Genomic DNA, 17468 nt, shown 5'->3' on the forward strand with positions numbered 1-17468 from the left:
TTCTTTCTGTCCGCCACGCTGGGCCCTCGCATGAATGAGCAAAAAATGTCGCGACAAACCCAATTCCAAAGCCAATGTCAAGTGCAAGCGGAAGCAAAGGATAGAGGCAAAATCTCTTCACAGGCACCACGATTACCCCACTTACCCCACACCCGACAAAGCCATCGCAGTGGGCATTCAGCTTTGGGGCCAATGGCAATGGACGCCTGCTCAAGTGACCGACCCCCCGCCCAAACTGGACGGCAAACTCACGCTAATGGGCGTGCATCTAAATTTTATAAGTCATCGATTGCACTCGTCCTTCCGCCATTCCACAGCCACAGTGTATATACGTAGGTTGTACCGTGCTGATGGATATTTACCCCAGGGCAAGACGTAATTTCAATGCCGTAGGTTGAATGCAATTATACACCAATTAGGCAAATGATTATATGGATGCATTTGCACTCTGGCTACTATGTAATGATCCCAGTGATCGAAGACGTATTCTTTGTCAACTAATCCCAGACAGGCGCTTTAAATACAGCATACATGTCGGGTGCTTGACGGTATATTTGTTATCAGCTGTAGTCGCTGTAGTCCATACAGCAAATAAGACAAGTCTTATGGTCAAAAAGCGACAGGGATCGATTACCACCAGGTCTTGGGTACACTGAATGATCCGAAGCGCTGATGAGCGTCCACGCCACGCACAGCGAAATGGTAGCGCTGATTCTCCTCGAAGTTACGAAGCGTAACCACCATGGGCAACGTCATGGCTTTGACGTCGCCCACGTGCCTCCAGGAGTCGGTGCTGGGCTCATGTAGTGTCTCCTGGTACGCAAATATCTGATACGTTACACAGTCAGCAAATCTGCTACTCGCGTTCTCCAAGTTCCAATAGATAACAACGCCTGTGTCCATAAGACTGATGCGTATGAGAGGCCGAGATGGCGGCAACTTCCAGGCGGGATTGAAGGGCTGTGCAGGCGATGATGGCAGCGGAGCTGGATGCGAGTACCTCAATCGAGTGGCGGCAGGCGGCGTGTTCTCTGATCCAAGCGAACTTTTCTGACCTATTCAAGATGACGCAGAGAGTTAGAAAGCGATCAAGGGATCAATTCAATTCAAGACTCACCTCCACTATTATTGGTGACAATTTGTCTGGCATTGGCCCTCGGCATTCGCAAGGGCGACAATCTCACAGTATTTCCATTAACAGCTGTGCGACCACCTGCGGTTCTTGTCTCAGACATCGTTGCCCCCATAGAATTCCTCTTCGCTGGCATGTTGGATGTTTGCCGTAAACGTGCGTTGGCCTCCGCAGCGGAAGCTGCAGCCGCCATAGCTGCCGCAGCATCGTCTTCGTCTGTGAGATCAATTACAGCCTTTTCCTTCGGCTTGGCAGGAGCCAGGTTGGGTTGCTGCTGGCCGTAATTGAGAGCACTGGCGCCACTGCTGCTGGCTGCGGAAACGGGTACAGAGACGATTCCCGTTCCCTTGGGAGGCATTGCGCGCACTTTTGTTGCACACTTCGGCCCTGGCTTACCCTGACTGGGACCAGGAACAGGGCGGGATCTACGAGGGATTAGCAGATTCTATATTAAAAGAGCGAACCGTGTGTAATCGGATGACTTACGTTTGATATTGCTGCTTTTGCGTCGTATAAGGACTCCTGTTCCTCATCGCTGCTGCTGATGCAGTGCTTCCTGTGTGCTTTGAGGCATGCATGGGCCTCTGAGTTCCAGGGGGAGAGGCCTGTACGCGACTATTGTTGGACTGGTTGTTCACCTGAGGTGCTGGGAATGAGGTTCCAGGCACTGGTCGCTGGGGGGTAACCTTTTGCAAGTATCCTCTCCGTACCGGCGGCGCAGGAGCAGTGGCATTCGCTGGCAGTGGCTGCTGTTGCGCATTCGAACTGGCGCCTGAACCGTTTCCGAGCAACTCCTGCAATGGCGAACGTAGAGTAGATGTGATCCCCTTGGAAGGAGTGCTGGTAGTACTAGGAGGCGCCAATATGCTGCCCGCAGCATGTGTCTGATCTCCAACCCTGGCCTTGAAGGGAATGCCTACTTGCATTGCAACAGATCGATTAATTTTTATCGGGGCCGTGAATTGTGTATTCTTGGCCTCCAAATCCTTCAGCACCCGCTTGTGTACTGTGTCCAGTTCGAGAAACTGTTTGGTTACTTCGGCAATCCTGCGGCTATAGATGGCAATCGTCTTCTCATATTTTTCCAGCTGGGAGTGGATGTCCGCAAGCTCGCCTTTTACCTTCATACTCTCAACGAGCTTCTGGAGGACGAGTTTTTCCAGATTATCTCGGGTCATGTGGTCAAGACTCTTTATTTCGGATGTCAAAATTAAGTTACGAGTGAAATCCATTCTGCAGATTTCTTTTCTTTTCACTTTTCTTGCACAGTTCAGAATCTTAAAAAAACAAAAAAGGTTATGTAATGTTATAGGTAAATTAACATGTATTAATGTATGATTCGAAGTATGATTCACATTCCCCAAACTTCACGCCAAATCTTGTGGGAAAGACAGAGACAACATGTGAGCTCAGGCGTCGCCGAATATTCGCACTGTCCATCGGCCGTTAGACTGCAGTGCGTAAAAGTGTTGTTGTTTTGTTGTTGTTGGACACGTGCACATCTGTGACTCGGTGTATAATACAAAAATGTAGAATAAATAATCAAAACGCCGACCTTTAGAACGATTTTTTGTGCGCACTTTTCTTTCAGTCTTTTGCGACGCGCAAGCGAATGGTTCAAAGCGGAATGCCCAATAATACAACAACAAATTTTCAAAAACTCAGTTTCGTAGAGAATGTCCATGTCTATCAGATCCCCGAATAAAGATCTGATAGGATAATTATTCTTATAGTCAGAATCATGAAGCAACTATAAGGAGGGCTCGTCGGTGACAGAGTTACTCGCTACTTCTGCCTATTTTCAGTGCTCGTGTGCTTGTCAATGCGGAAGGTTACAGCGAGAGCCCTTTCACTCGCACTTTTCACTCGCAAGTTCTGCCTATTTTTGCCGACGAGACCTCCATAATAGTTTCTTCATGGCCATGGCCAGAATAAAGAAATTCGTTTGCAGTCGCCACTTCGAACCCCTTCCCGAAGCTCTATTTATTCCTGCGTATTCTCTCTCGCTCGCACTCTCTGCCTCGTGCAGTGTTTGGCACTGAGGAAGATGGTTGCTAAAAGGGCGTGTTGCTGTGACAAGTGATGTAGATGTAAATCAAACGTTCCATACATATGCATGTACATACATATGTACATATGTATATACTGACTATTTACCGCGTATAAAAGATGTGACGCGTTCCAGCGCGTCTAATAACGTTACTCCTCTTTGTATTGTTGTTGCGCATGTGCACATCTGTAACTTGCTGGATAATAACAAGATAATAACAACTGGCATAGATAATCTAAGAGACCATCTTTGGAAGAGTTTTTGGCGACGCACAAAACTTAGGTCCCCAGCACAAGCGAATGGTTCAAAACGGAATGCCCAATAACACACCAACAAATTGCACGTCTCGTCATTGTGTGTGTGTAGTAGGACTTGCGAGAAGATGGTGAAATGCGTATAGCCGATTGTGTTCTACCAAAAAAAGATAGACGAATTTGATTGTCTTTGGTGCTTGCTGTTAGTAAAAACATGATCCTGCTTTGAAATTATTGCTTGTGGTATATGTACATATGAATCGTCTGTGCGTGTCGGTGAACCCACAAACTACCAACACTAGCGCAAATGTATTGTTTTTTTTTTTTGTTTTTTATACGGGCATTCAGAGTAGTTGAATACGATCGTAAATTAAAGAGTCCGCTCAATTTTATGCTTACCTTACACAAAAATGTAACACGTTAACACTCCGCCGCTTGGCATTAACTTAAATAATACGACTTAGAGACGCCCAGGGTTGATCTTTCTCTTCAAGTATCGAGAAAGTTTCGAAATGTTGCGAGCAATCGATAATAAGTTAAGTGCATTTATCTCTTTGAAGCACTGAGAGAAAGACACTGGAAGCGCCCGTCGATTCTGGCTATCTTTGTTTTGTTTATGGTCTTTACTAGTACTCCCAGAGTTTTAATTTTGAGCATTTTCGTATTTTCGGTATCGATAGTGTGCGCCCCTGGCCACTAACCATACAGAATCATTGGCTGCGTGTTCTACACGCACTAATACACACACACCATGGTGGGGTACTCTCCACCCACAATGAGCGGTGACGTTTCGCTTACTCTAAAAGTCGAATCTATTATACTATAAGGTTAGTGCCCCGGCGGAGTGAGCGAAAAATTTGAGGCAGATGGTAGTTTGTCAATAAAAAGAAGAGATATCACGAGATTTTGGTAGGGAAACAGGTAAAATATTTGTCATTCGGATTCAGGAATGTATTTTATAAGTGAAATAAGTGGTAGGATTATAAGAGATATATTAAAAACAAAGTTCAGCGGGACTTGTGTTGGCGTGAAAGTTGATGTAGATGACAGATGTAAAAAAAATGTAGTGTCAAATTATCGTATTTTCAATATCGATAGTGTGTCAAATTCGATAAAAAAAAAAACAAAAATAATGTGGTACAGATACCGATTACCGGGTATAAAAGTTGTGACGCGTACGAAGCGTCTCACACGTTCCTGCTCGTTTTATTTTTGTCTATTCAAACCTACATATGTACATATGAAAAGTGCAAGATGAAGCCTGTTAAAATATGTACACATGGAACACCTAAGCAAAGGTCAAACAAAAATAAAGTTTAAAATCAAAATTAAATTCGGTTTTGCTCATTGGATATTTATTCAATATTTTTAATATTTCATGTAAGTTTATAACTTAATTATCTGGAGAATATCTGTATTAAATAAAATCGTGAATCTTTAATTCCATTAAATACTTTTTAAGAAAAGCTTGGGCTGGGCTTATGACAATATAAATGTTATCCGAACTGTCATAGTTTTCTCTGGATTACATTTCAGTACCTACTTATCCGTTTACACTTTTTAATCTTAACATGCCATTGAGAAATAGGCCCTTAAATCTAAGCTAATTATTCTGGCTAATTTGAACATCATCGGATAGGTCCGATGCAGACGGTATATCTTAGAAACAAAAATATATTATCAATTGGGGAATTAAAACATTAAAAGAAGCTGAAATGCCACGATAAATAAATTAAATTATAATATAACTATGCTCTTATAGTAAAAATATGACCCGATTACGACCAGGTCTTGGGTACACTGAATGATCCGAAGCGCTGATGAGCGTCCACGCCACGCACAGCGAAATAGTATCGCTGATTCTCCTGGAACTGATTAAGCGTGACCGCCATGGGCAACAGCATGGCCTTGACGTCGCCCACGTGCCTCCAGGAGTCGGTGCTGGGCTCATGTAGTGTCTCCTGGTACGCAAATATCTGATACGTTACACAGTCAGCAAATCTACTACTCGCATCCTCCAAGTTCCATGAGATAACAATGCCTGTGTCCATAAGACTGATGCGTATGAGAGGCCGAGATGGCGGCAACTTCCAGGCGGGATTGAAGGGCTGTGCAGGCGATGATGGCAGCGGAGCTGGATGCGAGTACCTCAATCGAGTGGCGGCAGGCGGCGTGTTCTCCGACCGAATCTGCATCGTCACATTAGATCCAAGCGAACTGCGCTGACCTGTTGAAGATGTTGAAGCGATTTAGAAAGCGATCAAGGGATTATTTCAATTTAGGACTCACCTCCACTATTATTGGTGACAATTTGTCTGGCATTGGCCCTCGGCATTTGCAAGGGCGACAATCTCACAGTATTTCCATTAACAGCTGTGCGACCACCTGCGGTTCTTGTCTCAGACATCGTTGCCCCCATAGAATTCCTCTTCGCTGGCATGTTGGATGTTTGCCGTAAACGTGCGTTGGCCTCCGCAGCGGAAGCTGCAGCCGCCATAGCTGCCGCAGCATCGTCTTCGTCTGTGAGATCAATTACAGCCTTTTCCTTCGGCTTGGCAGGAGCCAGGTTGGGTTGCTGCTGGCCGTAATTGAGAGCACTGGCGCCACTGCTGCTGGCTGCGGAAACGGGTACAGAGACGATTCCCGTTCCCTTGGGAGGCATTGCGCGCACTTTTGTTGCACACTTCGGCCCTGGCTTACCCTGACTGGGACCAGGAACAGGGCGGGATCTACGAGGGATTAGCAGATTCTATATTAAAAGAGCGAACCGTGTGTAATCGGATGACTTACGTTTGATATTGCTGCTTTTGCGTCGTATAAGGACTCCTGTTCCTCATCGCTGCTGCTGATGCAGTGCTTCCTGTGTGCTTTGAGGCATGCATGGGCCTCTGAGTTCCAGGGGGAGAGGCCTGTACGCGACTATTGTTGGACTGGTTGTTCACCTGAGGTGCTGGGAATGAAGTTCCAGGCACTGGTCGCTGTGGGGTAACCTTTTGCAAGCATCCTCTCCGTACCGGCGGCGCAGGAGCAGTGGCAGTCGCAGCAGGAGACTGATTGTAGGAAGCGGAGGAACGGGGCGCTGGCAGTGGCTGCTGCTGGTTTTGCTTTTGATTCTGCTGTTGCTGATGTTGTTGCTGCTGCTGCTGCTGCTGCTGCTGTTGCGCATTCGAACTCGCGCCTGAACCGGCTCCGCGCATCGACTGCAACGGCGAACGTAAAGGCGATGTGCTCGCCTTGGAAGGCATGCTAGGAGCCGCAAACATGCTGCCAGCAGCATGTGTCTGATCTCCACCACTGGGAGCAGTGGCAGCGTTCGGCTTCATGACCTTGAAAGGAATGCCTACTTGCAGTCCAACAGCTCGTGTAATTCTCACTGGTGCCGTGAAGTGCGCATTCTTGGTCTCCAAATCCTTCAGCACCCGCTTGTGTACTGTGTCCAGGTCGAGAAACTGTTTGGATACTTCGGCTATCCTGCGACGATAGATGGCAAGTGTCTTCTCATATTTGTCCAGCTGGGAGCGGATATCCGCAAACTCACTTTTCACCATCATTCCTTCAACGACCTTCTGGAGGACGAGTTCTTCCAGATCGTTCCGGGTCATGTGGTCAAAGCTCTTGCGAAAGCTCTTTAGGAACTCTAGACGCAGCGGCTTGACGTCTGCTTTGAGCTCTGGCTCTGGTTTCAGCTGCAATTTTAGCTTCTTTTGGTCCTTAATAGTATGTGGGTCTTCCTTCTGGACCAACTCGGAGTCCACCTCTTTGTCCTGTACTTCCAAGTCGATTTGAAGTGTGCCATCATTGGAGCAACTCGAATCGGAGTCATCAGTCCTGATTTTCTTACTGGGAATCACGTCCTTTCCTTCCGAGGGGCTGGAGTCTAAGGAATCGTGGCTACGCTTAGCCAAAGTGGTAATGGGTTCCGCCTCGTCGTTGGATATGCGAGTCTTTTTATTCTCTGGGTCCGCATCAGCATCGGACTTTACCTCTTCTTCTTCCACATCAGAAGTGGCCTTCTCGGCGGTGCCAGACTCGACATGCTTCGTCCCGTCTGATTGGACATTTTCAGCGGGACACAGTAGGTTGCTGCTCGAGCTGCTGTCCCTGTCTTCCGTGGCAGTGGCAGTCTTTATCTTATCTTGTGGCTTCAGCTTCTCGAACTGATCGCACGCATTGTCGGAATTGTCCGCTTGGAGTTCTTTGCTTTTAGTGGGCTCCTCTGGATTAATTTTAGAATCATTTGGGGTGGGGGAGGATGACACCTTTTCGGAAACGTTGGTTGCCTTATCTTCGGGTTTCTTTACAGGCAGTTCCTCTTCTTCGTCCTCGGATACCAAAACGACGTCATTTTCCAAGCTGTTAGTCACAGCTGATTTGAGCTCTTTTTTCTCCGTTGGATCTGCTGAATCCTTGGGCTTTTCAATAGGTTCAAAGAAAATAACTTCGTCATCTGAATCTGCATCCTTGGCAGCACCTTCAGGGGATACTTTCCCCTTGTACAGCTCCAATTCCATGCCCTTTCCATCAGACAATTTCTTTTGTAGGATCTCTGAATCTCTGTCTGTGACACCATTAGTCGTCGGCTCCATTTTGTTCTCTTCTGGGGCTTTATCTTCCGTCTCCTTTGCCACCTTTTCGTCCGCATCTTTGTCGGTTTCCTCAGTTACTTCCGTTGCCATCTCATCTACGGCACTCGTGGTTTCCATCGTTTCCTCCGCCTGAGTTTTATCCTCTGGCTTCTGGGTATCTTCTGGGTCAGCTATCTTTTTATCTTCTTCATCAACTTCCATTGGGTCTGCTGAGGTAGTATCTTCTAGGCTTTCCTTAGCCTTATCTTCAGTAATATCATCTGTAATCTTCTTCTGATCTTTAGCTAAATCGGCAACTGTTTTTTTGTCCTCTGTTAAGTCCTCCTCGCACACAACACACTCATCCGATGAATCTAAATCGATGACTGGTATAGTCGAGGGATCCTTATCAGGGGCTTTTTCTCTGAGAATATCCTCATCCGATGAAATGTCATCTAGATCATTGGAGGGACTTTCACGAGCATTAAATTTATTCTTGGCAGCCTTAGGGGTTTTCTCTTCGCACACCTGTGACTTCTTTAATTCCTGGGAGCTAGCACCAAAATCATCTGAGCTCGAAATGCTATCCAATGCATCCATGAAGATATCATCCGAGGATTGTCGAAGCTTTTGCTGGCACCCGGCGGCAGAACTATCCCCATTAGTTTTCTCTGCAGGTGTTTCCACATGAGATGCTACTTCGTCTTCTTCTTCAAGTTCCTTCACTGACTCGGAATCTTCTTTTTTGTCTAACACTTTTTCCATGGACTCGACGTCGTTTTCAGCTTCAACGGGGTAAAGTTCTTCAGTAATTTCCGGGGCTTGCACGGAACCTTCAATCTCATTCGTAATATCTTCAGTTTGACTTTTCTCCACCGAATCGCGCGTCACGCTGCTTTCACCCGCGACAGCTTTTTTGTCTTCTTCTTCGTTTGGATCAGCTGTGATTTCCTTGCCGACGACAGGGTTGATTTCCTCTTCCTTATCGCCATCGTCTGCCGGCAGCTCAACGACGGCCGCCTCGGGCTCTTGCTCAGCCTCTTGGTCGGAAGCTGGCGAGTCCCTGGGACAATCCACAATTGAACTGATTTTATCCAGCAAAGCGTCCAAGTCATTTCCAGCGTTTCGTCTTTCTTCCAATATATTATCATCTTTGACGCTCTTGAGACATGCTATTGCTATTGCTTCATTGCCATTAGTCAATTCCTTTAAATCATCGTCATCACCGGACGACTGTCTCGATCCATTGCCAATTTCTATAACAAATTTAATGCATGAAAAACACCATCTTTTAAATTTCAATTTGCACTTACCAATGGGGCTGGTCTCATCATTCAGTTCGTCGGGGATTGCTCCCATGATTGCGCCCTCTGTTGACAGTTCTTCTAATTCCGCATTCTGACTTATTTCCATCATTTTATCGTTGTTTTTTGTTTGTTTTAATTGCAAAACATTGAACTATTAAAGAATAAGAAATTCAATATCAGTAAGTGCCTTTCGGACCAAATGTAAAAGGAATCCAAAGGAATTCTATTCTCCTAAAATTAAAATTATATAGCATTAAAAGCTTTTAGGGGAAAGCTTGTGCGAGCTTTTTCAATAGTTTTCGGCTTCATTGGTGCAAAGGTCGAGAATTGGGTTGGTTTCCCAAGCTGGTCTAAGTCTTCCAGAGTTAGGCATGTGACGTTCTCAAGGGACACAACCTCACCCGTCCAACCAGGAGACAACCGACCGATAAATATGCCAGCGAGTCAAGACGGATAATGAGTTTTTAGTCATTGTTTTTAATTCCTAGTCACACTATCTAAACCCCTGATCCCAAAACTCCAAACCAGAAATATAACTCAAAACCACCAGCTTTCTGTCTGTCGCTTTGCGCTATTTCGTTTCAGTGTGTATCTACCAAGCCAAAGCAAGTGTTGTTGTTGTTTTTGTAGGTTGTTCCGAGCGGTCGGTCGGTCGTTCGCTTGTCGGCGAACGCGAGCGCAACAACAACGAAGGGGCTGCAGTAGAAAGAAACAAAGCAAAGCAGAGCAAGATAAACGGCGTTCAACAAGAGAAGGAAAATTAAAGGGAACTGGAGGAAAGGTGAAAAATGTTCAATGGGACGGGGACATCAAGGAAAACTTTTTATGAATCGTCGCTATAATACTAACAAAAGTGAGGTTAGGTTATGTCAGATATGTACTGTGTGTGTGTAAGTATGTAAGATACATAAACACATGTGCATTTTATATTTGCATTCATTAAGTATATACATACCGAGTTATTGTTTGAGGTGACTTACTTATTTTATGGAAACTTGGACGGGCTTGAATTGCTTCTTTTTTTGATTTGAATTATTTGATTTTAACTACTAACTACACTTGAAGAAATCGAAATGACAGTTCTCGCCGAGTTCACGGCGCGACTGAACACGGTACCAAAGCGAACGTCAAACCAGCTGACGACGAGCGCAATGAGAGAATCGCTGCGACTGAAATCGGCGAGAGAGGGAGAGAGCACGCACGCCGTTGTGGTGGTCTAGGGAAAGAGGGCGTGTCAAAGTGGGATGGGATGATAAGACTCGATAGTGATTCTACAATTGAAATCACTTTCACATCCATCTTAAAGCCCTTACGGTTATTTCCAACCGTACATGTTGAACAGATGTATATGTACATACATCCATATGTATGTAATTTGTATGTAGGGCAGCAGTGAATTCTGACTATAGTTGTACATATGTATGTATCTCAAATGTCCTAGAGTCGACAATGACGTTGTACGGGTTTCGGCATAGCAAGTTGGCAGTCTCGTTTATGACGTCCTTGCTCAACAATATAAGCAATAAGAGTAAGGGTAAGGGGTTTTGAAATTGTGATTGACCAGGGATCGTCGTTGGTTCACGAGTGAACCCCGCGCCGTTTTGATAACAGCGCAAAGCAAAGCAAACGTAAAATAATGGCAAAGGTAGCGCCGCGTTTTTACAAACACATGCGCTTCATTGTGTGCGAGTGGGAGGCTAGAATGTGAGAATTGTCTGCGAGAGCGGGACGACCGTATGATTTGGGTATGCAGGGGGGGAGGACAAATGAAATAAATATTTTTAATTTTTGTTTCTTCCGAAATAAAATATTATTTAACACCAAATCCCAATAGCCACAAATTTGAAGGTAAATAAACATTTGTACATACATACAAAGTACATACGTACATAGCTTTGTTTGTAAAGCTAGTCGACGTAATAGAGAAGTGGGAGGGGTCGGGTTATCAAAATAATGTCTGCCGAATGCAAAATTTAACGTTAAGACTTGGAATCTAGGGTTTAGAGGTATTTGATGCAGTTAGGACCTTGACAGGATACCGGTTTAGAATAGAGTTGAAGAGCGAGCGAGATGGAATGAGAGCGAGAGAGTAAGCGAAGAGAGTATGAGAGAGAATAAGAGGTACAAATATATATATACGAACATATATATGCAGCTATATGTACGTGTGTGTGTACATATAATTGAATAAAGTTCGCGTAGCACCGAATACAACACGACAAAATTGTTGTTGTTAGCGTCGTCGGACGATGAGACGAACCGAAAGATACAGCAGCAGAGTGAAAAAGCAACAGCTAAGACAGACGCAAATACAAATTGAGGCGAGGGTACCATATTTTCTGGTCGAATCTTTTATTATGAGTAATTATTGGTCCTACCAGGGGAGTTGGAATGATCCGAGTATAGATTGACACTATGATAGGTTCCCATTCCCTTTTCCATCATAACATAAGAGTTTCTTTTTCTCCTCGGATGGTATCGATGTACTCAAAAATGTTTGCACAAACAAACACATACAACCATAGTACATAGATACAGGCCATACATTTTTCTTGTCATTGTAATAGCGAAAAAAACCTAACTGGACAATTGGCTTGAAAAATCAGATTTTCGCCTATGGCTCGGAGTGGACCAAACCCGCTTGGGCGTTATGTCCATTATATCTGTTTCGCTCACACACACGGCTGCGACCGCTCTAGCAGTGCCGCGTGTGTGTATATGTGTGAGCTCGTGTGTATATCAAAATGTAGCTGTGTGTGTGTATGCAATTTTGCAACGCGTTCACATTCTTTTTAGGTTACGTATCGATTTTGGTACAAAGTGAGGTTAGGTTGAAAAATATCTACGCTGGCGAAAATTCAAGGGATCTAAACACATTCATGCAATTCCCCATATCATTCTATATAAGGATCTAACAAAACATTACCTTCCAAGCTGCGACCAAAAAAAAACCCGCAAGCAAACTAGCTTCAGCCAAAAGTAAAAGCAAAAGGGGCACATTTTTTATTCATCTATTAAACATTTTAATGCTCGCATGGTTGCCAAGTCTGCAACTCTGGTGGTGATATATTAAATAAAATGGAATTTCATAAGCATTTATGTATATGTATAATTGTGACCATATTGTGGTGCAGGGTTGCCACCGGTGATAAGTCAGTAACCTTTTAATATTAAATGCATGTTTAATGGCTACAGCTAGGCTGCTGAAGCTCAGGTGCCTATTCCAATGGGACTACGTCGATGTATCAATATATTCGACCAAAACATACATATGTTATGACTCTATATACATATATACGCCTGTATCGAAACTACCTGACAACTCTGAAAACAAAAACAAATGCTTTGGAAATGGAGCCCGTAGACGACGTGTGAAACCAATCTAAATTGGATCACACAGAAGTAATAAATCCAATAAACCAGTGAAAGGTAGCTTATATTCTAAAGCCAAAGCCAATACACTACTTTATACGACTTAAAAATACCATAGTTTTAAAGAAAATGTGCACTTACCCTCTTAAGACCCGACAAACGTGTTTATTAACTGGATTCAATTATTTAGAAGACAAACTATACCATGATCCAAACGAAGAACGGTTGGTATTCAATAGTTTAAATCTTTTTAACAGTTTTCTTTTACAGATTTGTTTACAAATCTGATACGAAAATCCGCGTCCGATGCCGCTTCTTACTGAAACAGTGACTAAAATGAGAGCAACAACATAAAGGTATAAAAGAACCAGTTCAACCATCTTAGATCCAAAGTACTGGAACCAAATCAGAAAACAAAAACATCTGTTTGCTTTCAGGGGTGCAGAGTACCACCAAAAAGAACCACTTTTACTGAGCGAGGCCAGAGAAAGATGCTCGAAAAACCATTATAATATTGCCAAGTGAGTCAAAAATAGTTTAGGGATGACAATACTTTTTTTTGCATATGCGCTTGCGTATGTTGGCATATCTAGATTAATTATAATATGACCAAAATGAATCATTATCTAAAATTGCAAGTTCACTTGGTGATTTAGTTCCGTATTGCGGTTCGCGTAGCCTCCAACTATTTCTGCCACCCCTGTGTCTCCATGGTGGGAAAACTAGTTCCGGTTCGTTTTCATGAAAACATAAACATCTGTAGATTGTAGGTTATTTTGTTTTATAATAAATGCAGATATATTCATAGAAATATCAGTTAAAATGAGTAATCTCATAAACTTTGCTCTAAGAAAGGGTGCAAGCCTGTTGACAAGACGCAGCCTGCAATGTTTTCGTCTAGCACTTCCGGTAGTAGTCAACAAAACGCCGGTTGCTGGCGCAATAAAAAACTATTCCTCTCGAGCTGCGCCGTTTGACGTGAGCACAAGCGTGCCAAAGGATTTAATCCTCTTTAAGTATGAGAATCCAAGGTTCTACAAGATGCTGAACTTTTTCGGAATATGCCAATTTGTGTTCTGGACATACCTTTCCCACTTTGCCTTTACAACGCTAAAGGATGCCCCCGTGGTGGAGAAGCCAGGAGACGAACTGAAGTGGTTTCAGCGCATAAATCTCGGCGACAACAAGTACAGGAATGGCATCACCGCTTGCTGTTTTTTGATTGGTACGTACATTTGTATATTTTTCCATCGATCGTATATTTAAAAGCAACTTCGATTTTTATTAAATTATAGGCTACGGAATTTTGTTTGCGGTTTGGATGTTTACGCTCCGCTCCGTGCGTTTCCTCATCCTACGCAAGGGCGGTCAGAGTGTCTCCTTTGTTACATATGGACCCTTCAACCGCAATCGTATTATGACTGTCCCACTTAAATGCATCTCAGCGCAAGAGTCCCGTGAAATGGCCAGGGTGCAACTACCCATCAAGGTAAAGGACAGGACACTCTACTACGTGCTAGATATGCGTGGAGAATTCCGTAACCCCCAATTGTTCGACTACACGGCGGGGTTAAAGAGACGCATTTAAAAGTTATTTGTTTAGTTCATTGAAAATGTTGCAACTTATTTGTAAATACACATGTACCCTAATTAAACGTAAACTCTGCCTTAGTACACGGGTTCTGGCTTCTGTGTGAGCAGCAGACTGAAGCGCTTCTTGATGGTAATGCGCTGCCGTGAGTACTTGTCCTCCGGCGAGAAACGGGCTGGATGTGCTGACAAGGTCGGACGGCCGTCCTCGGTGCGTTTCTGCAGTATCAACGAAAAATGTAGCTTAGCATATTATAAATGTTGCAGCACATCGCATTTACCTTCAGCGTGTAGACGCGGTTGCCGTTTTCGTTGATTGTGTACATGAGATACATTTTGGCGTGAAAATTCAATAAATTGTCTCGGTAAATAAAGAAACACGTGTGGCGTGCGATGCTTTCAGTGGATACAGTGTTTAGTAACGCAACGACAGGGATGAAACAACACCCAAACGCGAGAAAACAATCGAGTGCTCCGATGAAATTTCCAATCGATGTTGACTACTATCGTTTTCCAACTCTGGCTTATAAACGGCGCAAATTGTTTGGAAATATGTCGAATAAATCGGACAAGTTGCACAAACAAGTTATCCGGGAACAACAAAAGCGAATCAAACCAGGAGAATGTCAAAAATATGTGCGTATGGTTTTAGACGCTGGCTTTTTGCACATTCCGATTGGCCAGGAGCTACTGCAGCAAATAAACTCCACCGACTTGAAGTATGAAATTCGCAGTTTGCCCATCGGAAACTGTATCATCTGGGAACGCAATATTGGCCAGCATACAATAGTGCCGGGCAGTAGCGGTTCTGCCCTGGACGAAGCCTGGAAAATGGAGAACCATGTCCTCCATTGGATAACCGAAGCAAATATGCACCACTCTCAGCAGGAGCAAAGAGCTTGCCTGGGACACAAGTTACGGATTGCGTTTCCCGACTGCCAGTATACGGTGGCGTTGCCGAAACTACGCCACAGCAAGCACAGCTCGGGCAGTCAGGATCCCAGTGGCTTGATCGAGCTACAACTGTTGCAGCAGCTTCACGTGGAGCAGCTGGGAAGTCCTGAAAGCCAGGAGCTGTTGTGCCTGCTCCAACGCTATACAAAGGCAATAGCCGAGACCCCGTACAAAAAGCAACGCGATGAATCTTTGGGGTTCTTCAAGAAGTACTTGGCCAACGACAAGAAGCAATGCGTCCGCGTCGAGCAGGGCAACGGGTATGGACGTCTGTGGCAGCAGCATCTGAACCGCTTGCCGCTGGTCACGCTCGAGGTGGCCGAATCCATTATAGCCCAATATCCCTGTCCCAAGAAACTGTTGGATCACTTTTCCGATGATCCCACGGCAGTGCAGTCCCTGGCTGATTTAAAGATCAAGCGCTGCAATGGACCGCAGCCCCTTCACACCGAGAGACGCATAGGAAACGTTCTCAGCAACAAACTCTACACTTTGTACAATGCCAGGGATCCCAATGCTCTGATTTAGTTTTAGAATCTGCTCGTGTATTCGACTGCTATCGTATGTACAATTAGAGTAAATATTTAAATTAAGAGCTACATATTTTTACATTATTCCTCTCTGGTCGTATATAGGTTTTGTGTATATTTAAAAATCACAATATTCTTATACGCATATTTATGGATTTCTATAATTGTTGTCGAGCATCTGTCCGTATGCTCTATGAACAGTGAAGTAAAACAAGTATGATAAAGGTTACAAGAGAAAATCGAACCGATGGCGGGCATTCTATTCTATGGTGAAATTTCAGTTCATAATCTAAAGCGTGGCCAGGATTCGGGTGAAGCCCAGGCATGCCGAGACTATGGTCTGGCCAAGTCCCCAAACCATTGCATAAATAGGCGACATGGGCAGACTGGAAGCGCGATGCACAAATGCAATTACCGCACTGCTAATGATGCCACTTGAAGCTGGTGACAAGAATCCCATAACCAAAATCAGTATAGAGAAGAATCGTCCGAATTTATGCTTTCGCAGCGTGACAAACGCCACTAGGGCTGCACAGGTGTGAATGAAAATGGATGAGAAGAGGGCCCACAGAAATATGTGGTACCACATTTCGCGAAATGTGTTTAGCCGAGCCTGAGAGCGTAGCCCCATGACATCGGCGATGGTGTCCAGCTCATCGGTGTCATACGGTTCGGAAAACATGTCGGGCGATGCGTCGTGATATTAACCTTGAATTTATGGAAGAATATCGGGCTGGACTTTCTACTAATTACGTTGCTAGTTATTGCTTTTCCGTTTCTCTGAGTTGGTCATTGGTGTGCTGGGCTGATTGGCTGCTCCTCCGATGTGGGCGAAGGGGGACTGTTCATATCAATGCTGCTATCAAGTGACGTTCATGGACCTGAAAGTGCAAGTGGATCTTGCTACAGTTCTGTTGACCTTTTGGCAGGCTCGTTCCGTACTTACGCCCACACATGTGCGCACCCCGACCTCATGAGCTCGTTAATTGTTGGCCGGAATGCACTTTCGGACTGCTTTGTGACTTGCTTGATAACTGCAGTCCGTGTTATAACATTTTTGCGGTTTCCTTATGGTTGCAAGTGTTCTTGTTTTATTTTTTTATTTGCCAAGCAATCGATTTGACATTCAATACGCCATTCAATTGGCGACTTGCCCGCGGCAGTGAATCTTTAAGTCATAGTTTCTGTCCAACCATTTGATGTGCGGCGGTGTTAAAGTCGTTTAATATTGTCTAAATAAAACACACTGTGAAACTATTTTAATTATTGTTAAATTTCGAGTGTTGTGTGTTTTGCTTTTAGCGACGGGAGTGGAGACCCAGTTCGGAACCAGTCAGCTGTGATTCATAAGTGAACCAAATCTTTAACTTTTGTCGACAAACTTGAACAGAAATTATACGATTGCGCCCACGACAACTCCTATACATAATGATCAAAAATATAATTGTTTAAGTTCAATTAATCATGGTACTTTATTAAAATAGTTCTTTGTTCGAGGCAGTTATCGGTATCGACCTATCGACGGCAAGCACTGGTTCAGAGACAGTGATGCCAACTCTAGGGTCATAAAAAAGCTAAACCAGAATTTGAAAAAAGTAGAAATAGCCAGACAGTTTTGATGGCAGCTAAAAATAAAGCTTCTCATTTCACAGCCATAACATGCATTGAAGTGGTCGGTTCCAATTTCTGGACAATTCTAATACGTGCACTTTCT

General features: G+C 44.3%; 5 protein-coding genes across 8 annotated transcripts; 2 read left to right on the forward strand and 3 right to left on the reverse strand.

Annotated features, from left to right (window-relative positions):
* Positions 1-589: 589 nt before the first annotated feature.
* LOC117891945 lies at positions 590-13015 on the reverse strand. 3 transcript variants are annotated; one of them, XM_034797798.1, is made up of 6 exons: positions 12822-13015; positions 9315-9459; positions 6227-9257; positions 5726-6165; positions 5219-5663; positions 590-634 (listed from the first exon to the last, which is right to left on the reverse strand). In XM_034797798.1, the coding sequence occupies exons 2-6, from the start codon at positions 9415-9417 to the stop codon at positions 631-633; spliced, it is 4023 nt and encodes a 1340-aa protein (XP_034653689.1). In that variant the 5' UTR covers positions 9418-9459; positions 12822-13015; the 3' UTR covers positions 590-630. The 3 variants fall into 3 exon arrangements, with proteins under 3 accessions (XP_034653689.1, XP_034653688.1, XP_034653690.1); XM_034797799.1 differs by lacking the exon at positions 590-634 and having other exon boundaries at positions 5215-5663; positions 6227-6548; positions 6585-9257; XM_034797797.1 differs by lacking the exon at positions 590-634 and having other exon boundaries at positions 4854-5663.
* Positions 13016-13404: 389 nt separating this feature from the next.
* On the forward strand, positions 13405-14351 carry LOC117891948 (transmembrane protein 223). The gene is made up of 2 exons (XM_034797802.1): positions 13405-13905; positions 13976-14351. Exons 1-2 carry the CDS (start codon positions 13503-13505, stop codon positions 14266-14268), a joined length of 696 nt encoding a protein of 231 aa, XP_034653693.1. The 5' UTR covers positions 13405-13502; the 3' UTR covers positions 14269-14351.
* Positions 14268-14710, reverse strand: LOC117891950 (H/ACA ribonucleoprotein complex subunit 3). Its single transcript, XM_034797806.1, has 2 exons — positions 14552-14710; positions 14268-14489 (listed from the first exon to the last, which is right to left on the reverse strand). Exons 1-2 carry the CDS (start codon positions 14603-14605, stop codon positions 14349-14351), a joined length of 195 nt encoding a protein of 64 aa, XP_034653697.1. The 5' UTR covers positions 14606-14710; the 3' UTR covers positions 14268-14348.
* Positions 14711-14782: 72 nt separating this feature from the next.
* Positions 14783-15983, forward strand: LOC117891947 (crossover junction endonuclease EME1). The gene has a single exon (XM_034797801.1). It carries the CDS (start codon positions 14823-14825, stop codon positions 15750-15752), a length of 930 nt encoding a protein of 309 aa, XP_034653692.1. The 5' UTR covers positions 14783-14822; the 3' UTR covers positions 15753-15983.
* Positions 15845-17109, reverse strand: LOC117891949 (transmembrane protein 170A). Of its 2 annotated transcripts, none has more exons than XM_034797804.1 (2): positions 16701-17109; positions 15845-16635 (listed from the first exon to the last, which is right to left on the reverse strand). In XM_034797804.1, exon 2 carries the CDS (start codon positions 16434-16436, stop codon positions 16044-16046), a length of 393 nt encoding a protein of 130 aa, XP_034653695.1. In that variant the 5' UTR covers positions 16437-16635; positions 16701-17109; the 3' UTR covers positions 15845-16043. The 2 variants fall into 2 exon arrangements, with proteins under 2 accessions (XP_034653695.1, XP_034653696.1); XM_034797805.1 differs by having other exon boundaries at positions 16697-17109.
* Between the last annotated feature and the right edge of the window lie 359 nt (positions 17110-17468).

Source organism: Drosophila subobscura, chromosome E, assembly GCF_008121235.1.
Source record: "Drosophila subobscura isolate 14011-0131.10 chromosome E, UCBerk_Dsub_1.0, whole genome shotgun sequence".
NCBI lineage: Eukaryota > Metazoa > Arthropoda > Insecta > Diptera > Drosophilidae > Drosophila > Drosophila subobscura.

Coding starts and splice junctions, on each gene's coding strand:
- LOC117891950 (XM_034797806.1), bottom strand. CDS start 14,605: ATGTATCTCATGTACACAATCAACGAAAACGGCAACCGCGTCTACACG. Junction 14,490..14,551: donor ACCGCGTCTACACGCTGAAG/GTAAATGCGATG, acceptor TTGATACTGCAG/AAACGCACCGAGGACGGCCG.
- LOC117891948 (XM_034797802.1), top strand. CDS start 13,503: ATGAGTAATCTCATAAACTTTGCTCTAAGAAAGGGTGCAAGCCTGTTG. Junction 13,906..13,975: donor CGCTTGCTGTTTTTTGATTG/GTACGTACATTT, acceptor ATTAAATTATAG/GCTACGGAATTTTGTTTGCG.
- LOC117891947 (XM_034797801.1), top strand. CDS start 14,823: ATGTCGAATAAATCGGACAAGTTGCACAAACAAGTTATCCGGGAACAA.
- LOC117891949 (XM_034797804.1), bottom strand. CDS start 16,436: ATGTTTTCCGAACCGTATGACACCGATGAGCTGGACACCATCGCCGAT.
- LOC117891945 (XM_034797798.1), bottom strand. CDS start 9,417: ATGATGGAAATAAGTCAGAATGCGGAATTAGAAGAACTGTCAACAGAG. Junction 6,166..6,226: donor CAAAAGCAGCAATATCAAAC/GTAAGTCATCCG, acceptor AATCCCTCGTAG/ATCCCGCCCTGTTCCTGGTC. Junction 5,664..5,725: donor TGTCACCAATAATAGTGGAG/GTGAGTCCTAAA, acceptor CATCTTCAACAG/GTCAGCGCAGTTCGCTTGGA.